At 42.9% G+C, this 23,446-nt stretch overlaps 1 protein-coding gene across 4 annotated transcripts in view; it reads right to left on the bottom strand.

Annotated features, from left to right (window-relative positions):
• The window catches only part of nsd2 (nuclear receptor binding SET domain protein 2), a 96,541-nt gene that overhangs the window by 48,637 nt on the left and 24,458 nt on the right, over window positions 1-23,446 (bottom strand). For all 4 annotated transcript variants that reach the window (XM_067982863.1, XM_067982844.1, XM_067982873.1 and 1 more), the window contains exons 3-5: window positions 17,239-17,410; window positions 6,268-6,437; window positions 4,313-4,843 (exon numbers count right to left, since the gene is read on the bottom strand). In XM_067982863.1, the coding sequence (XP_067838964.1) occupies window positions 4,313-4,843; window positions 6,268-6,437; window positions 17,239-17,410 (873 nt within the window). The remainder of the gene's footprint in view (window positions 1-4,312; window positions 4,844-6,267; window positions 6,438-17,238; window positions 17,411-23,446) is intronic.

The raw sequence follows: 23,446 nt of genomic DNA, 5'->3' as shown, positions 1-23,446 counted from the left end.
TGGAAAAAGGGTGGAGGCACAAAAGAAGAATGCCTACTTGTACTCTTGATCAGGGATCATTAAAGCAGTCTAAAATTGTAATTACTGATTATCTATGGTTATCTTGGGACCTTCTTTATTTCTTTAGTGAATGAATTTTACAGAAAGACTAGGGGCCCGATATTAGAAGGGAGGCGGGTTGGCAGCGGGGGGCGGGGGGGGGGTCGACTGGGCAACACGCCCAGTGAAATTGGTGGGTTTGGCACGCGATCGTAAGTAAATTGAAGCCACTTACCTTGGCTTCCGGGTTTCGCACTGGAAAGCTGCGCAGCGGGCGGACTGCGCACTCGCATCATAGGCTGTCAGCTGGAGGATCCCTATTTAAAGGGGCAGTCCTCCACTGACTGATGCTGCAGAAAACAGGCAAAATTACAGCCTGGAGCAGCCCAGGGGGAAGGCTGCTCCCAGTTTAATGATGCCTCACTCCAGGTCTTACAGGATGGGGTGAGGAGGAGGGAGATCTTCCACCCGGCGGATGGAGGAAGTGGGCCTGCCTCTGTCACAACAAAGGCCTGGCTCGAGGTGGCAGAGGAGATCACCAGCACCATCAACGTATCACGCACCTGCATACAGTGCAGGAGGCACTTCAATGACCTAACTCATTCCCCTACACTCCGTCTGCCACATCACCGCCTGCACCCCATATCTCCTTCTGCACTGCCAACACTACTCTATCACATCACTCCTCACACCCACTGAACCCTCATCCTCATCTTACCTGCACTTACTCACCTCCCCAGTACTCATCCCACCACTACCACTCAACCCAATCCTCGTACGATCTCATGGCTCTGTCTCATACTCACCCTCTCCTGCATCTCTTTCACGGTCAGCCTCACCCAACCTGCCACTACCTGTGCTGCAGCCACAGGACATGCATCACGTATGTGTAGTAGGAAGCGTAAGGCAAACGTGTCATGAGCATGAAGGGGATGCACAAGGGTGTTTGAGGGTTTGTCATGGTTTTTACTTATATTTGATTTCTGATCAACTCACATTACATATTATATTGTCACCACTACTGCCACGTCTTGGCCATTCTTGACTGGCTTGTGCAATAAGGCCCTTTCATGAGGTTCTCCATGAACACCCTTGATGCCACCCATTGGGACACCCTACAGTGGGTGAATGTGTAGTTGCATGCCTACTTTGTGCAGGTGCCTGTTGCGCAGCACTGTGTTATGTAGCTCCACATGGCGGAGGTGGACGATGTGCCTGCCGAGGCTGGTGATGTTGCTCGTTCTCCAATGGAGTGATGAATGCAGCTATGTAACCCCCACCCCCCCCCATCCTGACGGTGAGAGTGTGAGGGGGTCCGCAAAGTAGGTAAATGTGTTCGGACAGCAGAGTTTAGGGTATGATGTAATCATTTTGAGTGTGGAGACAACGGTGTGGCAGGCAAAACTTTGTCTGAGGTGACAGAGTGCCCTGCTGCAACGAATGAGGTATTCCCCCTAACTGTCAAGGAATCCTCTGCATCTCCCAGTGGCTGCTGACTGAAACACGTCTACAACAACAGGGAGTGTTTCCCACAGCATGGGAAACACGCTGAGGAGAGTCCAAAATCACATCCCTGCTAAAATCCCTTCCCAATGAGGTCTGTCAACAACCTCAAGTACCTCCCTAACTATCTAAACTGTCATCCCCCCGGCTTTAATTGCTGGTGGGAGTCCCGCATACGGAGGCTGCGTGCGCATCGATTTGCATCATTGGGGAACCCAGAAGTGAGCAGGTTGGAGCCGGGCTCCGGACCTGCTCCGGGATTCCCCAATTTTAGGAACCCCCCCCACCCGCCATGAACGCACCCGCTCGGCCATCCTAAAATTGACCCCTAGGACTCTTGCAATACATTTTGATATGTTTGCTTCAGGAAATTCTGTTTAACTATACTCCTTCAATAGGAGTACACTTATTATATTAAAGGTTACATTGCAACCAATGGAATAATTTCACTAACAAAGTTCAACATGGGGTAGGTAGACAGGGGTGAAAGCATGAATAGACGTTTTAGACACTGTGGGAAACGTGCATTAAGATGTCATCTTCAGAACACGGGAATCCTGGAGAAAAGTTTTCCTTTGATCACTCACCATTTGTAGCGAAATTAATATGAAAATCACATTTATGATTTCACCATAAATTCTGGAGGAAATCTTCCCCCTTAGTGCTTAAGGCAAGTGTAGCAATGGCTATCATAACTCACATTTGGTAATTTTACCAATTTTTACAGATCTTAAGTTAGAAACCTAGTGGCTCTGAGAACTTAAGCCACAATTAAAATGGAGAGGTTTAAATCAAGACAAAACATTAAATGGAATCATTGTGCAGTGATCGCCTCGATGTTACGGAATGTCTTTATGGCATTCTCCAGGTCCGCATCTAGCAATATTTGGTTGGCAAAGCAAGGACTCCAGCAGCTGGGGTTCCAGTTTACATGCACAACAAATTTTAAAATAAATACAAACATTTACATATATGTGGCTTCAACTTATAATGAAGTGCTGTGACTCTTAAAACATACAAAGATATATATATATTTTAAGCCAAGATTAAGTATGCACCAGAGGAAAAAAAAACACATAAAAGTAGCATTCCTACTTAGTTCACCAAAATAGAGGAAGCCACAGATGCGAAAATTGAATTTTCCTTATTGTGGGGGGAGTAATCACATGGGAATTCTACCACTGCATGATACTGTGTATTGAACAGCACCAATGGACTGCCCTTGTTAGCTGTTTTAAAAAAAATATATAAAACAAAAAGATCACACTTACGCCATGTTAAACTGAGGTTATGGGGGAAGATGACAAACATGGAGTATATGTGCAACATTAATTTAAATGAAGAATTAAAATACTGATTTGTGTTCACTTTCAAAAATTTAAACTGCCCATGCCCCATTTCAAACCAACTATGTTAAGTAATATTTTATTCAATATACTCTTCTTTACAAATTACATATTTATTTGCAAAATAATTTGCTTCGCTAGGAATTATGTTTCTGCCAAGATTAAGTTCATTTAATTTTCAGTACAGAAGACTGCATACATGCACTGGGGGTGATTGGGCAGCATCAAATGGTTTGTCATTTATGAACATAGAAATTACAGCACAGGAGATGATCATATGGGCCACCGTGCCTGTGCTGATGCTAGCTCTTTACCTGGAGCTATCTCCTGTAATCCTATTTCCCTACCTTTTCTCCAAATCTTTTAATGTTTGTCTTTACCTTTTTAAATGATATTAGTCTTTGCCTTAACAGCCATTTGTAGTAAAGCATTCCATGGTCTAAATGACTCGCTGTATGAGAACATTTCTTCTAACTTCTCCTTTTGATCTTGTGATAAAACAGAACTTCTGCCTTATTGCTGATTTGCCAACCAAGGGAAACTAATTCACTAATAATGGCCAAGGACAAATGCCCTCCTGCCAAAGTTTTGTCCATTCCTGATGCAAATTCCACGTGTCGAATAGGCTAATTTCAGCTTTGCTTCCAACAGAAAGATTCTACTAATATAATCTTCAGATGGTTGGCCGCAACGTTATTAAAGTTTTCATCCTCACTGGCAGTTTTAAGTGCACTTATTTATTCCCAATAGTATCCAAACAGAAATAACATTCTACACCTTTCATTTTTTTTGCATCATTAGAAAGTATATAGGTACAAGCTGCACTAATGCCATCCATGTGCCAACTGAAATTCAATTTTAACAACCAATTTTGTGTCATCAACAATCAAAGTCAGGTAGAACTCATAATCCAGGCTATATCAGGATATGCATTTCAGTCCAAACACAAGCCAGCTTATATTTGGTATTATCTCTTCAGGTAATAGTACTTTCTTTCCAGTTCCCTCAATTAGGCATTGTGTCTAATTCAGTGCTTAGACAAATCTTCAGTGCTAAATATTAAATACTGTACTCCTGGTACTGCCCACCTACCATGTACTGCCAGTGTATACAGATAATTGAATTGGAATCTGGTAGCATCAGCAGGGGAGAAAAATAAAGTAATAATTTAAAATGTTCAGGAAATATTTTTCTAGGTTTCTCTTTTAAATTAGTTAAAGAGGACACTGAGGAGTCCTCAGTTAGATGAGTGAGAATGATGTTTCCAGCTGACAGCAAATATCGATTATAAAGTGATCCCTATAAAAACTGTAAGCTATGTTAAATTGTACAGCACTGGAATTTGACAGCTTTTTAAGAGACAGAAGTCAGAATGCAAACATTTATACAACTTTACTTGGCAAGTAAGCTTTTAAAACACAAACCTCGTCTCTGTGTTTCTGACAAAAGGCCATGAACTGAGCGAAGGCAGTGTCGCATTTCCTGGTCCGCTGAGTGGAGGCTCCTTGTTTTCTTTTAGCCACCGGGGAGCCTGTACCACTCTCAGAGTCTGAAGATCTACAAGATGTCCTGTCAATTGACTGACTTCGAGCAGAACCTTCAGTACAATCTACAGTCCTATTTACACACTGCTTTGCAGGGGTCTCAGGTTCATACGGCTTTGAACACCGCCTTTTATTTGGTGCTCTGCTGTTTCTTCTCCTAGTTCCTTTACTGTCAGTGAGATTTTCCTTGGTACTTGGGAATTCCTCAGTTGGCCATTTCCTTTCCTCTATAAGTTCAATAGGAACCCCAGCTTCCTTTGCAACCTGAGGGGGTAGTAGTGGACGGTCATGATCATAAACAAAGGTGTATTTAGCTTTTCGATCATCAGGAGTCATTGCCAGTGCTTCTTTAGCTTGGGCAATACCTACATCCCACTGAACACGAATTTTGGCAGGAATTGGTTTTAGGAGCTGAAAAACAAAAAGAGTTATTTCATTCTCTAATGGCACATTATAATTGGTAAACTGCTAAAGGAACCTCTTCAGGCCTACTAGGGATGAGTTTTACACCTCACAATCTAAACCCTACATTTTATCAGGAGTGAACGAGCAAGTGCACGCATGCGCACACGATAGATAGCAACTGAACAGCTAAGTTGGTAGAAATCTCCAATCTCCAAGAATGCAGGCAGCTCTACGGAATTCAAAGTTCCTTGGGCTAGTCTTCAAAAAATTTCAACTCACATAAGGAAACAAAATATTACAGTAATATAACTACTGCGGCAATGAGTATATTAACCAGAAGTTGCAATATGTGGAAGGATTCAGTGAGACAGTATTTATGCATGACTCTAGGCAGGGTTTATTACCACAAACAAAACTAACCCTGAGGCGAATCTTGCTCACAATAGCAGGGACTCAAAATTCAGAATTTGGCATGAATACACTGTGCTTGACGCTGGACTTCAGGGCGTATCCATCTGCCAAACTGTAAGAGTGATGCATGATGTGAGTTGTAGTTTTCATTCTGCTCCTATGGAATTACAATACTCAGAATTCACCAGAATGACCCACATCTCAGGAAAAATCAGTAGAAATGAATAGGGAAATTTTAACTTGTTTGCGTGAGGGAAAGAGAGGGATGGAAAATTCTGATGGCAGAAAAAAAAGAGATGGAAAAGGGGCAGAAAGATAGGAAAAGGGAGCAGGAGGGATAGGGGACAAGTGGGGGGGGGGGAAAGAGAGGGGGAAAAGAGGGCAGAGGAAGGGAAAGAAAGAAAAAAAGGACAGAAAGGCTCATCCATTATGGAACTTCACCCTATTCTTGTGGAATTGCAATATCCATGAGTGCACTATGGATAGCAAAGCTGACAGGAAATTTTGAATTAACTGAGGCACAAGAGGTAGAAAAAAAATCATTTTTATCTGAGCATTTTATAGAGTTAAAAAAAATTAAATAAAAATTCTGAGCCAGTGATGTTTGAGATGAGGCCAAAAGGAGATGTTTATAAAGCACTCCAACACTGACCTCAGACATTGCAGCAAGAGTGGGTCAGTCACTCAAATCTGGATATGGTCAATGACCACTTTTTAGCTTCTGGTCATTAGAGACTCGATGGTGGCAAAAAGCTACACCGACTGGTCAATGCTACACTGACAACAGTTTCAGCAAGGACTACAAATCCACTGTTGGAAGTAAGGGGGAAGGAGAAAATATTTTATAATCATGCAAAGAACAGAAAACAAACATTTTATAATGTAAATAATGAGTAAGATGTTGAGAGAGAATGTCAAACAAATTGACTAGATTTCTGGGAACAAAACATGTGTGTGCCATAGGAAAGATACACTGTAAAATCTCAATGCTTTGAAATGTATCCAAGGGAATTTTCTACCTTCGTTTTCTCTGCCTTGGAATTTGCATGTTTGGCGCTCTCTTGGACCAGCTCGTCATATTGATGAGCACCTTCAAAGGGTATCATACTCTTTTCAAAAATCCAGGCTCTTTCTGGAGCTTCTCCAAAAAACTGGACATGGTATTGGCGACAAATGGCCCTGTTCAGACCTGTTCAAGAAAGAGAAAAGAATTGTTAGCAATTTATAAAAGGACTGCAACAATGCACAAGGTTCAAGAAATACAATACTAGCAAAATTACTTCAGTATGCACCATACCCAGCCATCGATTTAAAAGGATTAATACCCCAAATCATTGCTGGTCACACTCCTTGAAGACAATAACTTTTCAAAACCTTGCTTTGCTTGAACAACTCATGAATCTTAAGAGAATTTTTATGGTGCCAACAAAAAAGCAATTTTCCAAAAAATGCATGCCAATTTTTTAAACTTAGCAATGAATTTGGTCAATTGTCACCAAGTACATATTTTCTGCAACACAACAATATTAGAAAAAATTAAAACCATGACAAAGCAGGAAATTTTTATTGAACATGACAGACTCCCAAACAGCAACTAGATATGAAAATCTCTCTCATCCCAGTGAAAATGTAAGCTGCGGAGCAGTCATTTTCTGGATACCTTTTCTGAAAAAAAATCTTGAAAAGAAAACACTTTCCAATAGGCTTATCGATTCAAATCAAGTTAATATTGCTGCAAGTCATTAAAGAGGACTGGAAATAGGTCACCTACTGGCCATTTAGGGAGGAGTTTTTACAGGGGAGCAAGTTATATTTTCTAAAACAGAATTTTAAAAAACCACACACACACTGGCCTGACTATGGTGCCATGTTTCTTCTTTCTCATTCATTAACTTAAGTTATCTGCTTTCTAATTTGTTATTTTCATTTTTAAATACCTCACCAATCACAATCACATTGTACAAAAAATCATTTCCTAATTGGCTATTAAAACAATTACTCACGTTCCAAATAAAAACCAAATCACATGCTACCGCAAAAGAATTTAGCCACTATGACCTCCCACAGCGAGAATCTGTCAGCAGGTAATAATATTTCACACAGAAAAATGCTAACATTGCAAGAGCTTTGGACTGAAATGACTTTTATAGACTGCAATGAGAATTTAAAATAAAAATATTGTTAAGAATAACAGGAGGCCTAGGTCAGAATAAGCCTGGTACTTAATTTATAAGTAGGCCAGAGTAACAGAATTAATGTCTGGCACTTATTAAAGTTGAACAAGCAGTTACAGACTCAAGTGCTTATTATTCAGGGAGTCACATTTTATTACGCAGGCTAAAGAAGATTGGGCCTGAAACTTAATTTACAATCCTCAAAAGAATTCAATTTATTGAAAGCCTACAATAGCGTGACTATGATTAAGAGACAAATTTATTTATGCATTTGTGCCATTAAAAAAAATTGTCTGTGCCTTCCTTACACCAGACTCACAGCCCTGCTTTATACTCAGCTAACTAGAAATGCTGTGGGTGATGTGCTCGTACATACAAATTTTTTTTTAAAATTCACTCTCAGGATATGGGCATCATTGGCAAGGCCAGCATTTATTGCCCATCCCTAGTTGCCCTCGAGGTGGTGGTGGTGGGCCTTCTTGTTGAACCACTGCAGTCCGTGTGGTGAAGGTATCCCACAATGCGGTTAGGTCGGGAGTTCCAGGATTTTGATGATGATGAAGGAAAGGTGATGTGTGTCCAAGTCAGGATGGTGTGTGACTTGGAGGGGATCCTGGATGGTGATGGTGTTCCCACGCACTCGCTGCCTGTGTGGCCTTCTAGGTGGTCGAGGTCATGGATTTGGGCGATGCGGTCGAAGAAGCCTTGGTGAGTTGCCACAGTGCATCCTATAGGTAGTACACACTTTAGCCACGGTGGAGGGAGTGGATGTTTGAGGTGGTGGTTGGGCTGCCAACCAAGCGGGCTGCTTTGTGCTGGATGGTGTTGAGCTTTGAGTGCTCTTGCAGCTGCACGCATCCAGGCAAGTGAAGAGTGTTCCATCATCCTCTGACTTGTGCCTTGTAGGTGGAGAGGCTTTGGGGAGTCAGGTGTTATCACTCGCTGAAGAATACCCAGCCTCTGACCTGCTCAAGTAGCCACGGTATTTATATGGCTGGTCCAATTGAGTTTCTGGCCAACGACAACCCCCAGGATGTTGATAGTGGAGGATTCAGTGACGGTAATGTCACTGAATGTCAAAGGGGGTTGGTTGGACTCTCTCTTGTTGGTGATGGTCATTGCCTGGCACTTATGTGGCGCAAATGTTACTTGCCACTGATCACATTGACTGCTTCATTATCTGAGGAATTGCGAATCTGTAATCATCAGCGAACAGTCCCACTTTGGATCTTATGATAGAGAGGTCAATGATGAATCAGCTAAAGATAGTTGGGCCTAGGACCATGCCCTGAGGAACTCCTGCAGCTTTGTCCTGGGGCTGAAATGATTGTACTTGTTGGAGACCAATCATCTTCCTTTGCACTCGGTATGACTGTCGAGTTTTCCTCCTGATCCCCATTGATTTCGGTTTTACTAGAGCTCCTTGGTGCCACACTTGGTCAAACGCTGCCTTGATGTCCAGGACAGTCACTCTCACCTCACCTCTGGAATTCAGCTCTTGTTTGGACAAAGGCAGTAAGAGGTCTGGAGCTGAGTGATCCTGATGGAACCCAAACTGAGCGTCGGTGAGCAAGTGCTGCTTGATAGGACTAATGACGACTCCTTCCATCACTTTGCTGATGATAGAGAGTAGGCTAACAGGACAGTAATAGGCAGGGCTGACTTTGTCCTGCTTTTTGTGCACAGGATATACCTGGGCAATTTTCCACATGGTCAGGTAGATGTCCATGTTGTAGCTGTACCGAAACATCTTGGCTAGTTCTGAAGCACAGGTCTTCAGCACTACGGTGAAAAAGCTGCACAGGAGAATCCAACTGCATGTTTCTGCACTGCATGCTAATTGATCCATGTGTAAATAAAAAACTTCTTCCAATGGTTCAGCTGGATAAAACCAGTAAATTATTGAAACACAGAGACCAGGAAGGTTCCAAGTTCAATTTCTGATCTTTCCAAGCTTTCTGATCCTGCTGGGTAGCAGTCTGAGATGCTAATATTAGTTCAACACTCCCAGGTAAGGCTGGGTTGGGGGGGGGTGGGGGGAAGGGTCAGTGTTCCCATTCTTGATCAATATCTAACAACCCCTACTTGGAAGTGGCTTGGCTGTGATGGCCCCATGAAAATCACTGTTTAGGCTCACACATGAAGAACTGCCACGTGCGCCAATTATTGGCGGCGAACTGGCACTCCTAAAATCATATCCCAACAAGGAGTAAGGAAAAGAAAGGAAATCCCATTACAAATTAGTTTAAAAAATACACAAGACTTTTAACATGTAGTCTAAACAATCTCAATTTGTACAATGAATTGTGGTCAAAGAGGGTGGCTGTCAACTAACATACTTATTCCGTCAGCAGTCTCTTCTGGTTTATGACACATGAAAATGTACCAGGAGCTGACCTCTTCTCATTCTAATGACCTTACAATCTATGTCAGATACCGGAAGTACGGGTTTCGCGGACATCCATGCGATTTTGGAGTAAGAACGTCTTTTTTTTTGTGTCCGTTTCCCGCCTGACAGGCCGGCCTGATCAACTGAGACCAGCCTGTCAAACGGGACAGCAGTCAGGGAGAGGACATGAAAAGGTGTTAGATCCAAGGCGGGGGAGGGCTCAGTAATCGGAGGGAGAGGGGATTATTGGGGGGGGGGGGGGGGGGGGGGGGGGGGGGAGGTTCAGGTAGGCTTGTTGGGCCGGGCCAGGGAGGTAGCACTCCTGCTCCTCCGGGCCCACAAATTGAGCTATGAAAGGCACTTAACTGCAGTTTCAGGCCTTCTCACTTCCTCTCATTTGGTGTGAAGTAGAAGGCCCAAGAATCCCGGCCCCCAGGGGTTAAAAACAAAAAATAAAAAAGTCTGTAAAAATGGAGGCCCATGGCCTCCTTGAAAGCTTTTACTGACCGACTCACCTCCTAAGAGCTGGTTGGTCGCCCGCCCCCATGAAAACCGGAAGTGGGAGAGTTAGAGGCGGGTTTTAGATTTTAAAAATGTTTACTGCTCCCCACTGCCCCGGGTCCACCTGTTTGTCCCCCATACATTAAAAGTCCATAGTTTCACTCAGAATGTCTTCTAGTGATTTCCCTACATAACCCAACAAATGATATTGCTGCCCCAAAGTACAAAGGTTAATCTCCCTTGATGGATTCACTGCTCCCAGTAACTGGGGCAATAGCGTTCTGCTGGGCCATCAAAAGCTTTAATTAGTGCCCTTCCCCCAACTCATGTCATTTGGACCTGGTGATATGGCTGGAATAGTTTTGGGGGGTGGGGGGCAAGGGGCAGGGTTAATGTTTAATAAGAAACACAAGAAATAGGAGCAGCAGTAGGCCATATGGCCCCTCGAGCCTGCTATGCAATTCAGCAAGATCATGGCTGATCTTTGACCTCAACTTCACTTTCCTGCCTGATCCCCATATCCCTTGATTCCCTTAGAGTCTAAAAATCGATCGATCTTAGTCTTGAATATACTCATTGAGCATCCACAGCCCTCTGGGGTAGAGAATTCCAAAGGTTCAATGCCTGTTATCTGAATGCGGTGCTATGTAGCCCTGGAAGGAAATATTATCTACTTTGTAAAGTCTTGTTCGTTCCTCAAACGTTATACATCCTCACATACTATACAAGTTAAGCATACCATGACTGGTTCTGGGGCAACCACATCCTTGCTGCGTATATGAAATGTCATGCATCACAGATAGGCAGTGCCATATATGATCTCCTAATGCCACAGAACCTTCACCATTGTGCCAGTTCATTCTATCCTGAAGTTAAACTTGAAAGTGACTACCAAATCCCAGAAACCTAATAGGAAATGAGAGGATGGTTTGGTGGGATCATGTATGTGGAGGATGGATATCATTCCAAGAATGAAAAAAAGAGAGCCTGAAAAGATAGAAAATCAATTTTTCTTTATTATTTAAGCATCCTCCATATGCTGTAGTTTACTCCAGCGGTATAATTCAATAAGGGTCTAAGTCTCTACAGATAAAACACCAATTTCAAGAACAAATCTGCCAAAGACTTTATTGTGTACAGCAGTCAAATCTAGATAGTATCACGTGAGGATTACACTGGATCAGAAAGGAAAATCAAATACTGTAGTTGACTAACTCTGCAAATCAAACTTAAAAGCAAACAAGAAACTTGTTCCACGCAAGAAACTGAAGATCGTTGAGTTCAAAGAGGTTCAAACTGTGGAGACATTAACTTGTGTAGAACCAAAATTAACATCGCCCTACCATTTGGGACTCTTGGTCGTGGCTAAAAAAGCGCCCATCTATTCCTAATTATTGATTCCCCTATTATTTCTATTTCTGCAATTTGCCTCCCTTTCTTTGGCAGCCACTTGCTCCATGGAGCTGCAGTTTTGCTTGAGGCTGCCCACCACCAAGTTGTTAGTGTCACAAGTATTTAGTACTGAATACCTGTTTGTCAATTCAATGGTCTCAGGTCTCCTCTTCCTATTCTAAAGGACTGTCACCCACTTCTGTTCCTCACCAACTCACCCTACACCTGTGGGATGACCACCTCCTTCAATATACATTCCAGGTACCCTTCAGCCTCCTTAATGTGATGGTAGAGGCACCAACTGCTCAAGATCAAAAATCTGAGCGCGGTGTGGGTGACAATCCTTTAGAATAGGAAGAGGAGACCTGAGACCATTGAATTGACAAACAGGTATTCAGTACTAAATACTTGTGACACTAACAACTTGGTGGTGGGCAGCCTCAAGCAAAACTGCAGCTCCATGGAGCAAGTGGCTGCCAAAGAAAGGGAGGCAAAGTGCAGAAATAGAAATAATAGGGGAATCAATAATTAGGAATAGATGGGGCCCCTTCAGAGCACTGTGGAGAGGGGGGGTTTGAGAGCATTGGTGCAGATCTAGAATCAATGGGAGAAGAGCATTAGGACCTACGATCATTGGGGACAGAGGTTGCAGTAACTGTGAGCACTGGGGTAAGAGAAGGGGTGGGGGGGTGCGCGCTGGGGAGAACCCAGAATTCAGGAAGCACTGGGGGAGAAAACCTACAGAAGAAGTCCTGGGAATAGGATTTGGCATTATTGAGGGGGGTGGGGGTGGGGTCAGAGTCTAACAGCTTGGGGGAAGAAGGGGAGTTGGAGAAATTGGGGCCCAAACTTCCTTTGGCCTCTTTCAGGCCATCAGATGCCCTCTTCAACCCATTCCTGTCAATCAGCCTCTTCCCGATCCATCTATATCTGCTTTACAGCCTGCACACAGCACCCCACCGGCACCGTTTTTCCCCCCATCAGCCAGTTCTTGCCTTAAAGCACTAAGTGTGCTATTAGTGCTTCTGCCAACTTGTACTGTCTTTATGAACAATTTTCCATGAACCAAATTACCTCACAAAAACATTCAAAAGTTTGCTTATGCAGTTTTCAAGATTTTAATGTATAAAAAAAACCTTTAAAGTGGTTCACAATCGGTCAGAAAGGAAAGATTTTTAACCAAATTTGGTGCCAAAATGAAATGGGGAAAAGGCTTGCTATGCCTGACGTGGACAGTAACGAATCAGAAGGAACCCAATAATTCAACCATTTCCAGCTCAGTTTAAATCAGGGCAGGGGGGGAAATATTATTCAAGTTTTCTACTAAAGAAACTGTTTTGCTTTCTAAATATTAACAAGGAATCCACAGGTGATGTTCGTCACAGGTGTTATCGGTCTAAGAATTCAGTTCTTAGTTTGTGTCACAGTCATTTGGAAAAAGCAATGAAACTCCTTAATCTTCACAGGATATGCTTCAACACAGAGACACTTATGATGCATACTGATAAATTCTGCAAATGGCACATTCTCAGAATATACAGACGTAGCTGGTAACTCCCTTTAACTGTTCTTGGGAAAAATATCCAGTTGAAGCCCATGCTTTCGACTCAGGCTGAGGCCTTACATTAAAATTTGAGCGAAGGTATTAAGACACAGATTAAATTTAAATCATGTTATTGTGACATATGTAATTTTGGACATTAGAAATTTTAGTTAGAGAAAAAAATGGCAGAGGGAAATTATTTCAAAAAACATTTGAATGATTTGACTGATTCATCTTTTAGAATCATAGGTTTTCTCAATTTGTTTTTATTGGTAACTTCTCTTGACTGGTCCTTCAAGACTATTGACTTTCAGAAGTCCTTAATAGTTTCTCATTGGCAGTTTTTTAACTACATTCCTTGTTTTTGATTCACATGCTCCCTACCTTTTCAATTATGATTTGTTGCTGCTATACTTTGTCAATCAACAAAATACAACCATAAAAGTGTGACAACAGGATGTGTGTACTACATTTTTAATGGTGCGGTGTTGGTTACGATGGGCTAGTTGATGGGTGTGGTGTGATAGGAATTATGTGCGGCGCTTACAAGAAACGCATGCGATATCTAGGACTTACATATTATAGATATATAGATAAATGCGATAAATGAAAATTAAATGATTATAACAGTAACTAGCATTTATATAGCGCCTTTAACGTAGTAAAACGTTCCATGGTGCTTCACATAAAATGAAAGGAGGAGACATTAGGATGGGTGATTAAAAGCTTGGTCAAAAAGGTAGGTTATAAAGTAGACCTTGAGGAGAGAGAGGTGGAGAGGTTTATGGAGGGAATTCCAGAGCTTAGTGCTGAAACAGTGGCTGCCAACGATGGGCTGAAGGAATTGCGGGATGTATGAGGCCAAAGTTAAAGAAACATGGAGCTCTTGGAGGGTTGGAGAAGGTTACAGAGATAGAAAAGCCACGGAGGTTTTGAACAGGAGTACGAGAATTTTAAAATCAAGGCGTTGCTGGACTGGGAGCCAATGTAGGTAAGCGAGCACAGGGGTGATGGGTGATTGGGTCTTGGCGTGAGTTTGGATATGGGCAGCTGAGTTTTGGATGAGCTTAAGTTTATAGAGGATGGAAGATAGCAGACTGGCCAGGGGAGCATTGGAATAGTCAAGTCTGGAGGAAACAAAAGCAGGGATGAGGGTTTCAACAGCAGATGGGCAAAGGTGGAGATGGGCGATATGGAGGTGGAAGTTGGCGGTCTGTGAGGTGGAGAGGATATGAGTTGGTAACGTGGCGTCAGCACGGTGGGAGGACTTTCGACCATGAGACAAGACCAGTGGTGCTTACGTTCAGAACAACGCAGCCGAATAGTATAAAGATAGGGCATGCTCCCTCTCAAAAGTTAGGGCTCTCAAGAGGATATTGTCAGGAGTCCATTAGGTTGTATTGATTGCTTGTTATTTAATGTAATCTGTAGACAGTTGTATTATAACTATAATACAGTTGAATGTAATGTTGAAGATGGCTGCAGCTCAACTCTGTTGTAAGTCAACCTATTAAACTTGCTATTTTATAACCACTTGGGCTAGAATCAAGCAGAAGTTATTGTTGATGGATTAACAATCCACAGTTGCGACAGTAACAGCGAAATCTGCTAACAATAGGTAAGAGTGGATCCAGGCGAGGGCAGTCCTACTCAGTTGGACAGCGGAGGAGAGACGTTGGGAGGAAGATGATGTGGTCAACTGTGTAAAAGGCTGCAGGCAGCTCAAGAACGATGAGGAAATATTTTGCACCACTGTCAGTAACAGAGGATGTCATTTGTGACTTTGATTAGGGCTGTTTCAGTGCCGTGGCAGAGGTGGAAACCTGATTGGAAAGGATTAAAGATGGAGTTGCAAAAAAAGACGGGCACAGATTTGGGATGCAACACGTTCAAAGACTTGAGAGGAAAGAGAGGTAGGAGATAGGGCAGTAGTTTGCAAGGACAGAGAGATAAAAGGTGGGTTTTTTGAGGAGGGGGTTTTGATGCCAGATTTGAAAGGGAGGGGGAACAGTACCTGCGACGAGGGAACCATTTACAATATCAGCTAGCACTGAAGCCAGGAAGGGAAGTTGGGTGGTCAGCAGTTTAGTGAAAATATGGTCGCGAGAGCAGGATGTGGGGTCTCATGGACAAGATATGTTCGGAGAGGGCAGGAAGGGAGAGGAAAGAAACCAGCGAAAGACGCGAGTTCTGGGCTAGGCCTTGGTAGGCGTGGGGAAGGTAGGGATGTGGCAAAGGCAACTGAACGGATGTTCTCAATCTTGGTGACAAAGACGTCCATGAGCTACTCGCACTTGTTGGAGGTGAGGGTAGAAGGGGCAGGAGAGTGGGATATAAGGAGACGGTTGGTAGTGGAGAAAAGAAGCCACGGATTATCTTTGCATTCCCGGATGAAACTGGAGTAGTAAGCAGTTTTGGCAGAGGAGAGCAGGGCTTAATTGTGCTTAGTGTGGTCCAGCCAGATCTAGTGATGAATGGCTAAACCAATTGTGTGTCATAAATGTTCAAATCTGCATCTCTTGGACTTAAGGGAATGAAGATGGGGGCCATACCAAGGTGGGAGAGAGCGTAAGGATTTTAGTGGGGACAAGGTCGGCAAAGGTGGAAGTGAGGGCATTTTTGAGAAGATAGGTAGTTGCAGAAGTACCGTGGTGAATGGAAGGCCAAAGGCTAGAAAGTTAAAGGTGACATTTTTCTAGAGGGTGTCGCAGAAGGAAGTGGGGTTGGAAGGGGGAGTGAGTGGTGAGTGACATGAGGAAGTGAACAAAGATGGCCTTATGATTGAGACAATGGGAATGGGGTGGTCATTAATGTGGGTAGAAGAGTTTATATGGAGGGAGAGGTCCAAGGGAGGATAGGAGGGCAGTGAACTCAGATGAGAGAGGGCATGATGAGTTGAGATGGAGGTTGAAATCACCGAGGATGAGAAGTGCAGTGGCGGAGGAAGGAAACCATGAGGATATCGGTGAGAATTTTGCATGGAGGTTGGGTGGAGGGTAGAGATTGAGGATTTTAAGGGAGAGGCAAGATGGGTGGAAGAAGGTGAGGTGCTCAAAGGAGACGGCACCAGAGGAGTAGGGAGACAGACCAAGATGAGATTTGGTGAAAAGGGCCACACTACCACTACAGCAGTTTACACAGGGCAGGTTGTGAAAGGTATAGCGAGGCTTATGGGAGACTTCAGTGAGGGGGAAGGTATCGTCATCCATAAGCCAAGTTTCTGTTAAGGCCATGATATCGATGCAGTCATCCACAATAATGTCATGGATGGCAAGAGCCTTGTTCCCAAGTGAACGGATATTCTGGAGGGAGATGTGGAGATGGATGGTGATTGTTGATCCGCTGGCAGAGTCCATGCGTTCAGTGGTGTGAGGGATGAATGGGACAGGAAGGAGGTTGGCAAGATTATCCCCAACAAGTACGTTAGGTGGGAAGGTCAGCGAGAGAGGAGATAGGGCAATTGGGGATGCAGCAACCAGTGCCTCGATGGGTCTTTCGGAGAATGCAGAGAGCGGTACTGAGGGCAGCTGTGGGTTTATCCAAGAGGGAGACAAGACTGGTCTGATAGCAGGAACGTAGGATGGTCAAGGAATAGCGAAGGGTTGTGGTAGGAAGTTGGTGGAAGGGGCAAAATACTCGAGAGGGGTGAAATGATAGGAGGCATGACTGGGCAATAGGAAGGGGAAGAGACAGGAGAGATGAGAAAGAACAAGGGAGATAGAAGTAATGCGATCGGTTCCGGAGTGGTAGACAAAATGGCACGGAAATGAACATAGATATTTCTATCAACCTCTCCCCAGTTGAACCAGCTATTTTTCAAGCATGTCACTCTACTAAAAATGGAAACAATGATTCTACTGGTTTCTTGCTCTAAATTTTAAGAGACCTCTCATTTGGCTTAGGGGTGCCTTGAAATCACACATCTGCATTAAAGTGTTCAAATTAGAATTGCTTCACAATTTAATATTTAAACAGCTATTGTTTCAAATACCTTTTACTTTTGTGTGGGTGCTCATGAGGGGATCTGAAGAAACCATGCAGGCCCACCAAGGGTAACCAGAGACTTTGGACCACACCATATCCCCGACATCATATTTCACTGGGACATCCTTATCCTTGGTCTCCTCATCTTTCTCTTCTTCATTGCCTTGGTCTTCTTCAGTCTATATGATGAAAACATCACAGAAGTGCCAGAGTGAACGTTAGGATTGAGTTTTTGAAATCAAGTAAGGTTTATTATAACCAGCTTTGACAAATTTATAAAATAATTTACCTGTTGACGGATGTATTTTGAAAAAGAGAGGGGAAGTTTATGCAATATTAGTTTGACAAAAATAACCATCACTTTTTGTCATGCCTAATTACACTGCAACTTTCAAAATATTGACATATCAAGAATTTATACTTAGTTTTTTTCATGGAATTTCTACCCAAGGCTACCAAAACATTGAATGAAATTGAGTAGAGGCGTCAATTTTAAAGCTCTACTTTGGGAGGAAAAAAGGTCATTCTAAATGGAAGGGAAAAAGAAATCACATAGAAAATCATTCCATTAGACAAACAAAATACTGGTGCAATTTATCCTCAAGTCATTCATTTTCTCCCTTTCTTCAGCCCCCCCCCCCACTGAGACAAATACTCCACTGGATAATCTGGACTCTGCTGTGCTGGGGGTGAAAGCAGGGCTGTGCTGGGGGTGAAAGCAAGGCAGCAGGCCAGGATTCAATGTGAGAATGGATAAATATCCTGTAGTTCTCCTCTTATGTTCTAAGTTCTTCTGGATTACATTTGGGAGGTCAGAGAGTATTTAAACAAATTACGTGGATGGGACAAAGATAGATTGCACATAATCTGTGAAAGAAGCAGTCTTGAATGAGCTGGACAGCCTTTTCTTGTTCCATACTGTCTCACATTCTTATGGCAATATAAGCTAATTCAGCCTCACTTCTAAATCAGCCAAGACAGCTCCTCTGCTTGCGATTGTGCCCAATGATATTTCAGAGATTGAGAGCTCAACCTTTTGGGAGAAGCAGAGTTGCAAATTAATATTTAATTCAACCAACATCTCCTAATTTGTGGCACTGCAAGGTGCATTAATTTATTGCACCATCAGGTCCATCTTATTCAACATTTTTAAAACAAACACACCATAGGACTGTGAACACTCATGAGCCACATCCCAAAGTGAGTCACTAATGGAGGGGTAAGGAGACAAAAACTTTAGTCACCAGTGTTTGCCTGCACAATACTCACAGCAGATCAAAACTAAGTTATCATCTGAAGTACTTTTGAGATATTTTGACATAAGCAAGACTGCAGAAAAACTACAGAAAATTGTGGAAAACATTCCAAGGTTTCCCTTAATTTCTTGGGGAGAACACCATTTTGGATGCTCATTGGTACTAACGCTAAATCTACGTTTTTTACATCACCACCACGCCCCCCCTGCCCCTTCAGAGTACACGGAGCTACTACTTTTTCCCCACTCTCCTCCCAGTTCACGCTGGACAGCATTCTCCTTTACACTTCACCGAGTCAGTCTTCCCCCTTGAAAATCTCACTGACCTTCACAGTTCCTAACTGCTGATGCACATTGGGGAGATTCATGTTGATTGCAACAAAAGTTCTTGCCCAGTGTGCAGTAGTGTTTGTTATACTGAGCAGTAATATTTGGAAGTGATGGCAAGGGGCAAGTTGATGAGCAGAACAGGACAATTGTTGTGAATTCAGTGTTAAAAACGTGGCTGTGATTTTCCATTCTCCCTGGTGATAAGCTACTTTATATATACACACATCTATTACTACTCACCATTAACACTTAAAATAAGAACATACAGCATGGTTTATTTTGCCATAAGCACAGTTACTTTTTATCCACAGGAATGGATGGAAGCATGGATATTTGAGCTTTGTGAAAATAATACAACCTCCCTTGTCAGTCATTCTGGCATTGTGGAGTTAGAAAACTACCATCACCCCCACTCCATGCTGAAGAACTCCACAGGTATCCAGAGTTACAAACAAGCATCTAATCTCTTTCATATGGCACAGCAGGTAATCAATTTCCTGTCTTTCTGAGATGGATGTAAAAGATTTGGTGGTGTGGAAATATCTCTAAAATTGGTTAATTTTGAAAGGACATATATGGACCTGTTTCTTTCATGCACTAGATTCCAATTTATCTCACTGACTTGAATCACTTCATTGGTATAGTCATGGTAATTGCAAAGACTCCCTCAACATTCTTTTTAAATGAGCAACTTAGAAAAAAATGTTATGCTTATAACTGAGAAAATAGTTGGGCAATATTTTAACTCATCTATTCCCAAGTACATTTCCCCTACTTCTGATGTGTTACCACAAAAAAGCTGACTCAAATGCAACTCTGGCAGATTCATTTTGCCATTTATGGAAATTCTCTTCATGTGCAGACTCTTTCACAAGAAAAATATGGTTAACCCACTAATACTTAACCAAATTTTGCATCTGCTCCACTTGATGCACACAATCCATTTTTATCACATATCTAATACTCAAGATGTTGATTCATAGACATGAACTGAAATATCCCAGCTGAACTTTTTGGTTCAAACTCTGGTTGGTGCTGTTGCCTTTTTGATTTAAATCAGGCTAAATTTTGAAAGGAAGCGAAGTGTCCCACGCTTTGGTTAAGATATACTATTTTCCCATTCCTGCCATTAATGGGGAAAGGTGATATAAAATAAGAAATTAAAAGCAAAAGTCACAGAAAGTGACAGACAAGTGACACAATTTTAAACACATTAAAAAGAAATGTCTTTATTGATAAAGCTACTAAATTAAAGTGAACTTTTTGCAAATGGATTCTAGCTAGTGAAACAAAACCTCAACAGGCTGAATAGACAAACAATTAAAAAGCATCAGAAGGATTCAGAACTATTTGTTATCTGTAACTACAACAAATTGCATTTATATAGCACTTTCAACATAGAACAATGTACTACGGTGCTTTACAGAGGAATATCAGACAACTACTGCTTCTTATGCCTCTTCACTTAAGCATGCCATTGGATGCAATCCTGTGATGTGGCATAGAGACTGATAGACCTTCTACTGAAGGTAGTTTCACTGGATATCCCATCAGCAAAATACAGCCAGCAATAAATGTCTGCATCAGTGTTGTAATTTAGATGCTGGCCACCAGTAGCCATACAGGTCAACATCTGCCTTTGCTGACTTGTGCAGCCTCCCACCCCATGTTGGGGAAGGTCTGAGGCCATAATGAGAAAGTTGTAAATGTGACTCTAGAATAGCCAAGCCTTTTCCCACAGGGAACAGGGAGAAAAATCACACATATAAGATTGAAAGAGAAAATCCTAGAGGAATAAATACTGCAGTGGATGCTCAAAATTTAGTATCTAATCATGCACTTTTACTTGATCAAACTTGTTTATACATTTTTTTGTTTCTAATTTTCTCCCCATTTCTCCTGATGCAGTGACATGCAGATTGGAATTCAGATTTTTTCAATACATGTTTGAAGTTTGTCATCAATTAAATGTGTATTTAACAGAAACACAATTTTGAGACATCACCCTAGTTATCATGTCTCCCTAGCCCACTAACAACTAGATCACATAACTATTTCCAATAATTGGAGCAGATGGAATTGGGTTGTGACACGTTTTTTAAAAAATGTATCTGAACTCGACCAATGGCCCAATGGAGAAGTGTACCCCAGCAAGTCACTACCTTCAGGACAGGAAAGCTGGAAACTGAAAAATAGGGTTCTTTTCATACCAATAGGAGTAGGAACATGAGTGATCAAAGAAAATAAAATTGGCTTAGGCCAAAATGAAATTTTCCTACTTCTCATGCTCCAATAGCCTGTCAATGGGAGCATGAGTACAGATGGGTCAGAAGGCTAATCTGACTCAGTATGGCCTCTGTACAAAGGGTCACATCATGCTCCATCATTAAGGTGATTAGAAAGGATTAACATTGCAAAAAACTCCAACTCTGTTACTGTTCAAAATGGTTGGGTAAAATTCTCAACTAGTTATTTATATTCACAAAAGGACCATTGTTAATCCTGGGTAATATAGGTTTGATCCTCCGAGATAAAAGTACCAGAGGAAAAAGCAACTCTCCTCCAGTGTGACAAATCTGATATAGAAAGAACTCCTCCAATTGAATGATCAAGTGAAAGTACTATTCTCCAGTTCAACTTAAGCCCCATTTTATCAAGGTTACCCAATCTGAAGTTAGACAAAGGACCGGGCAAAGACATATGGAGCAGCTAAGTACTGAATCACACACCTGCTGTGTGTGCAGATTTTTCCACAACTGCCAAAATCTCATCTCTTTCCCTCCTCCCAATTACCACAATAACAACTTGCAATTATATAGCGCCTTTAACACAGTAAAACGTCCCAAGGCGCTTCACAAAATTTGACACCAAGCCACATAAGGAGATATTAGGACAGGTGACTAAATGCTTGGTCAGAGGCAGGTTTTAAGCAGTGTCTTAAAGGAGGAGTGACCCCAGTCCATCACCAGCATCTCCACTTAAAGGAGGAGAGGTAGAGAGGTTTAGGGAGGGAATTCCAGAGCTTAGGGCCTAGGCCGCAGAAGGCATGGATGCCAATGGTGGAGCGATTAAAATCGGGGATCGGCAAGAGGCCAGAAGTGGAGGAGCGCAGAGATCTCCGAGGATTGCAGAGCTGTAGGAGGTCACAGAGATAGGGAGGGGTGAGGCCAGGCCATGGAAGGATTTAAATCAAGGATGAGAATTTTAAAATTGAGGCATTCCTGGACTGGGAGCCAATGTAGGTCAGCGAGCACAGGGGTGATGGGTGAACAGGACTTAGTGCGAGTTAGGCTACAGGCAGCAAAGTTTTGGATGAGCTCATGTTTATGGAGGGTGGAAGATGGGAGGCCAGTCAAGAGAGAATTGAGGCAAGAAAGACATGGATGAGGATTTCAGCAGCAAATGAGCTGAGGCAGGGATGGAGATGGACGATGTTATGGAGGTGGAAGTAAGTAGTCTTGGTGATGGAGCGGATACGTGGTCGGAAGCACATCTCGACAAAATAGGATGTCACGATTGCAAACGGTTTGGTTTAGCCTCGGACAGTGGCCAGGAAGAGGGATGGAGTCGGTGGCTAGGGAACAGAGTTTGTAGCGGGGATCGAAGACAATGGCTTTGGTCTTCCCAATATTTAGTTGGAGGAAATTTCTGCTCATCCAGCACTGGATGTTGGACAAGCAGCGTGATAAATCAGGGACAGTGGAGGGGTTGAGAAAGGTAGTGGTGAGGTAAAGCTGGGTGTCAGTTTATGTGTGAAACCTGACATGTTTTTGGATGTTGTCGCTGTTTGTAGATGCGAAATAGGAGGAGGCCAAGTGCAGGAGCTGGAAGAGAAGTCATTGCAGGTGACTCTCTGGCTACGAGTGGAACCAGGCGAGGGCAGTCCCACCCAGCTGGATGACGGAGCAGAGACGTTGGAGGAGAATGGCGTGGTCAACTGTGTCGATGGCTGCAGACAAGACGAGCTGGTGAAGAGGGATAGTTTACCATGGTCACAGTCAATTAGGATATCATTTATGACTTTAATAAGGGCTGTTTCAATGCTGTGGCGGGGTGGAAATAGAATTGAAAGGAGTTCAAACATGGAGTTGCAGGATAGATGGGCACAGATTTGGGAGGCAACAACACATTCAAGGACTTTGGAGAGGGAAGGGAGGCTGGCGATGGGGCGGTTGTTTGCAAGGACAGAGGTCAAGAATTGGTTATTTGAAGAGGGGGGTGATGATGGCAGATTTGAAGGGAAGGGGGAACAGTACCCGACAGGGAACCGTTAACAAGATCAGCTAACATGGTGGCCAGGAAGGGAAGTTAGGTGGTCAGCAGTTTGATGAGAATAGGGTCGAGGGAGCAGGAAATGGGTCTCATGGACAAGATGAGCTAGGAGAGGGCACGAGCGGAGAAATTAGAGAAAGATGTGAGCTCAGGACTAGGGCAGGGGGGATCCTTAGGAGGAAGTTTGGCTTGGTGGGCTAGGGGAAGGGAGGGAAAAGGCAGAGGCAGCTGAACAGATGGTCTCAATCTTAGTGACAAAAGTCCACGAGCTCCTCGCACTTGTCGGAAGTGAGGGTGGAGAAGGCAGCGGAGAGAGGTTTAAGATGATGGTCTGTTGTGAAGACAAGCCGGTGGCTAT

Source organism: Heptranchias perlo, chromosome 1 (assembly GCF_035084215.1).
Source record: "Heptranchias perlo isolate sHepPer1 chromosome 1, sHepPer1.hap1, whole genome shotgun sequence".
Lineage (NCBI taxonomy): Eukaryota > Metazoa > Chordata > Chondrichthyes > Hexanchiformes > Hexanchidae > Heptranchias > Heptranchias perlo.
Note: the sequence above shows the minus strand (reverse complement) of the source record. Positions and strands in the feature narration are given on the sequence as shown.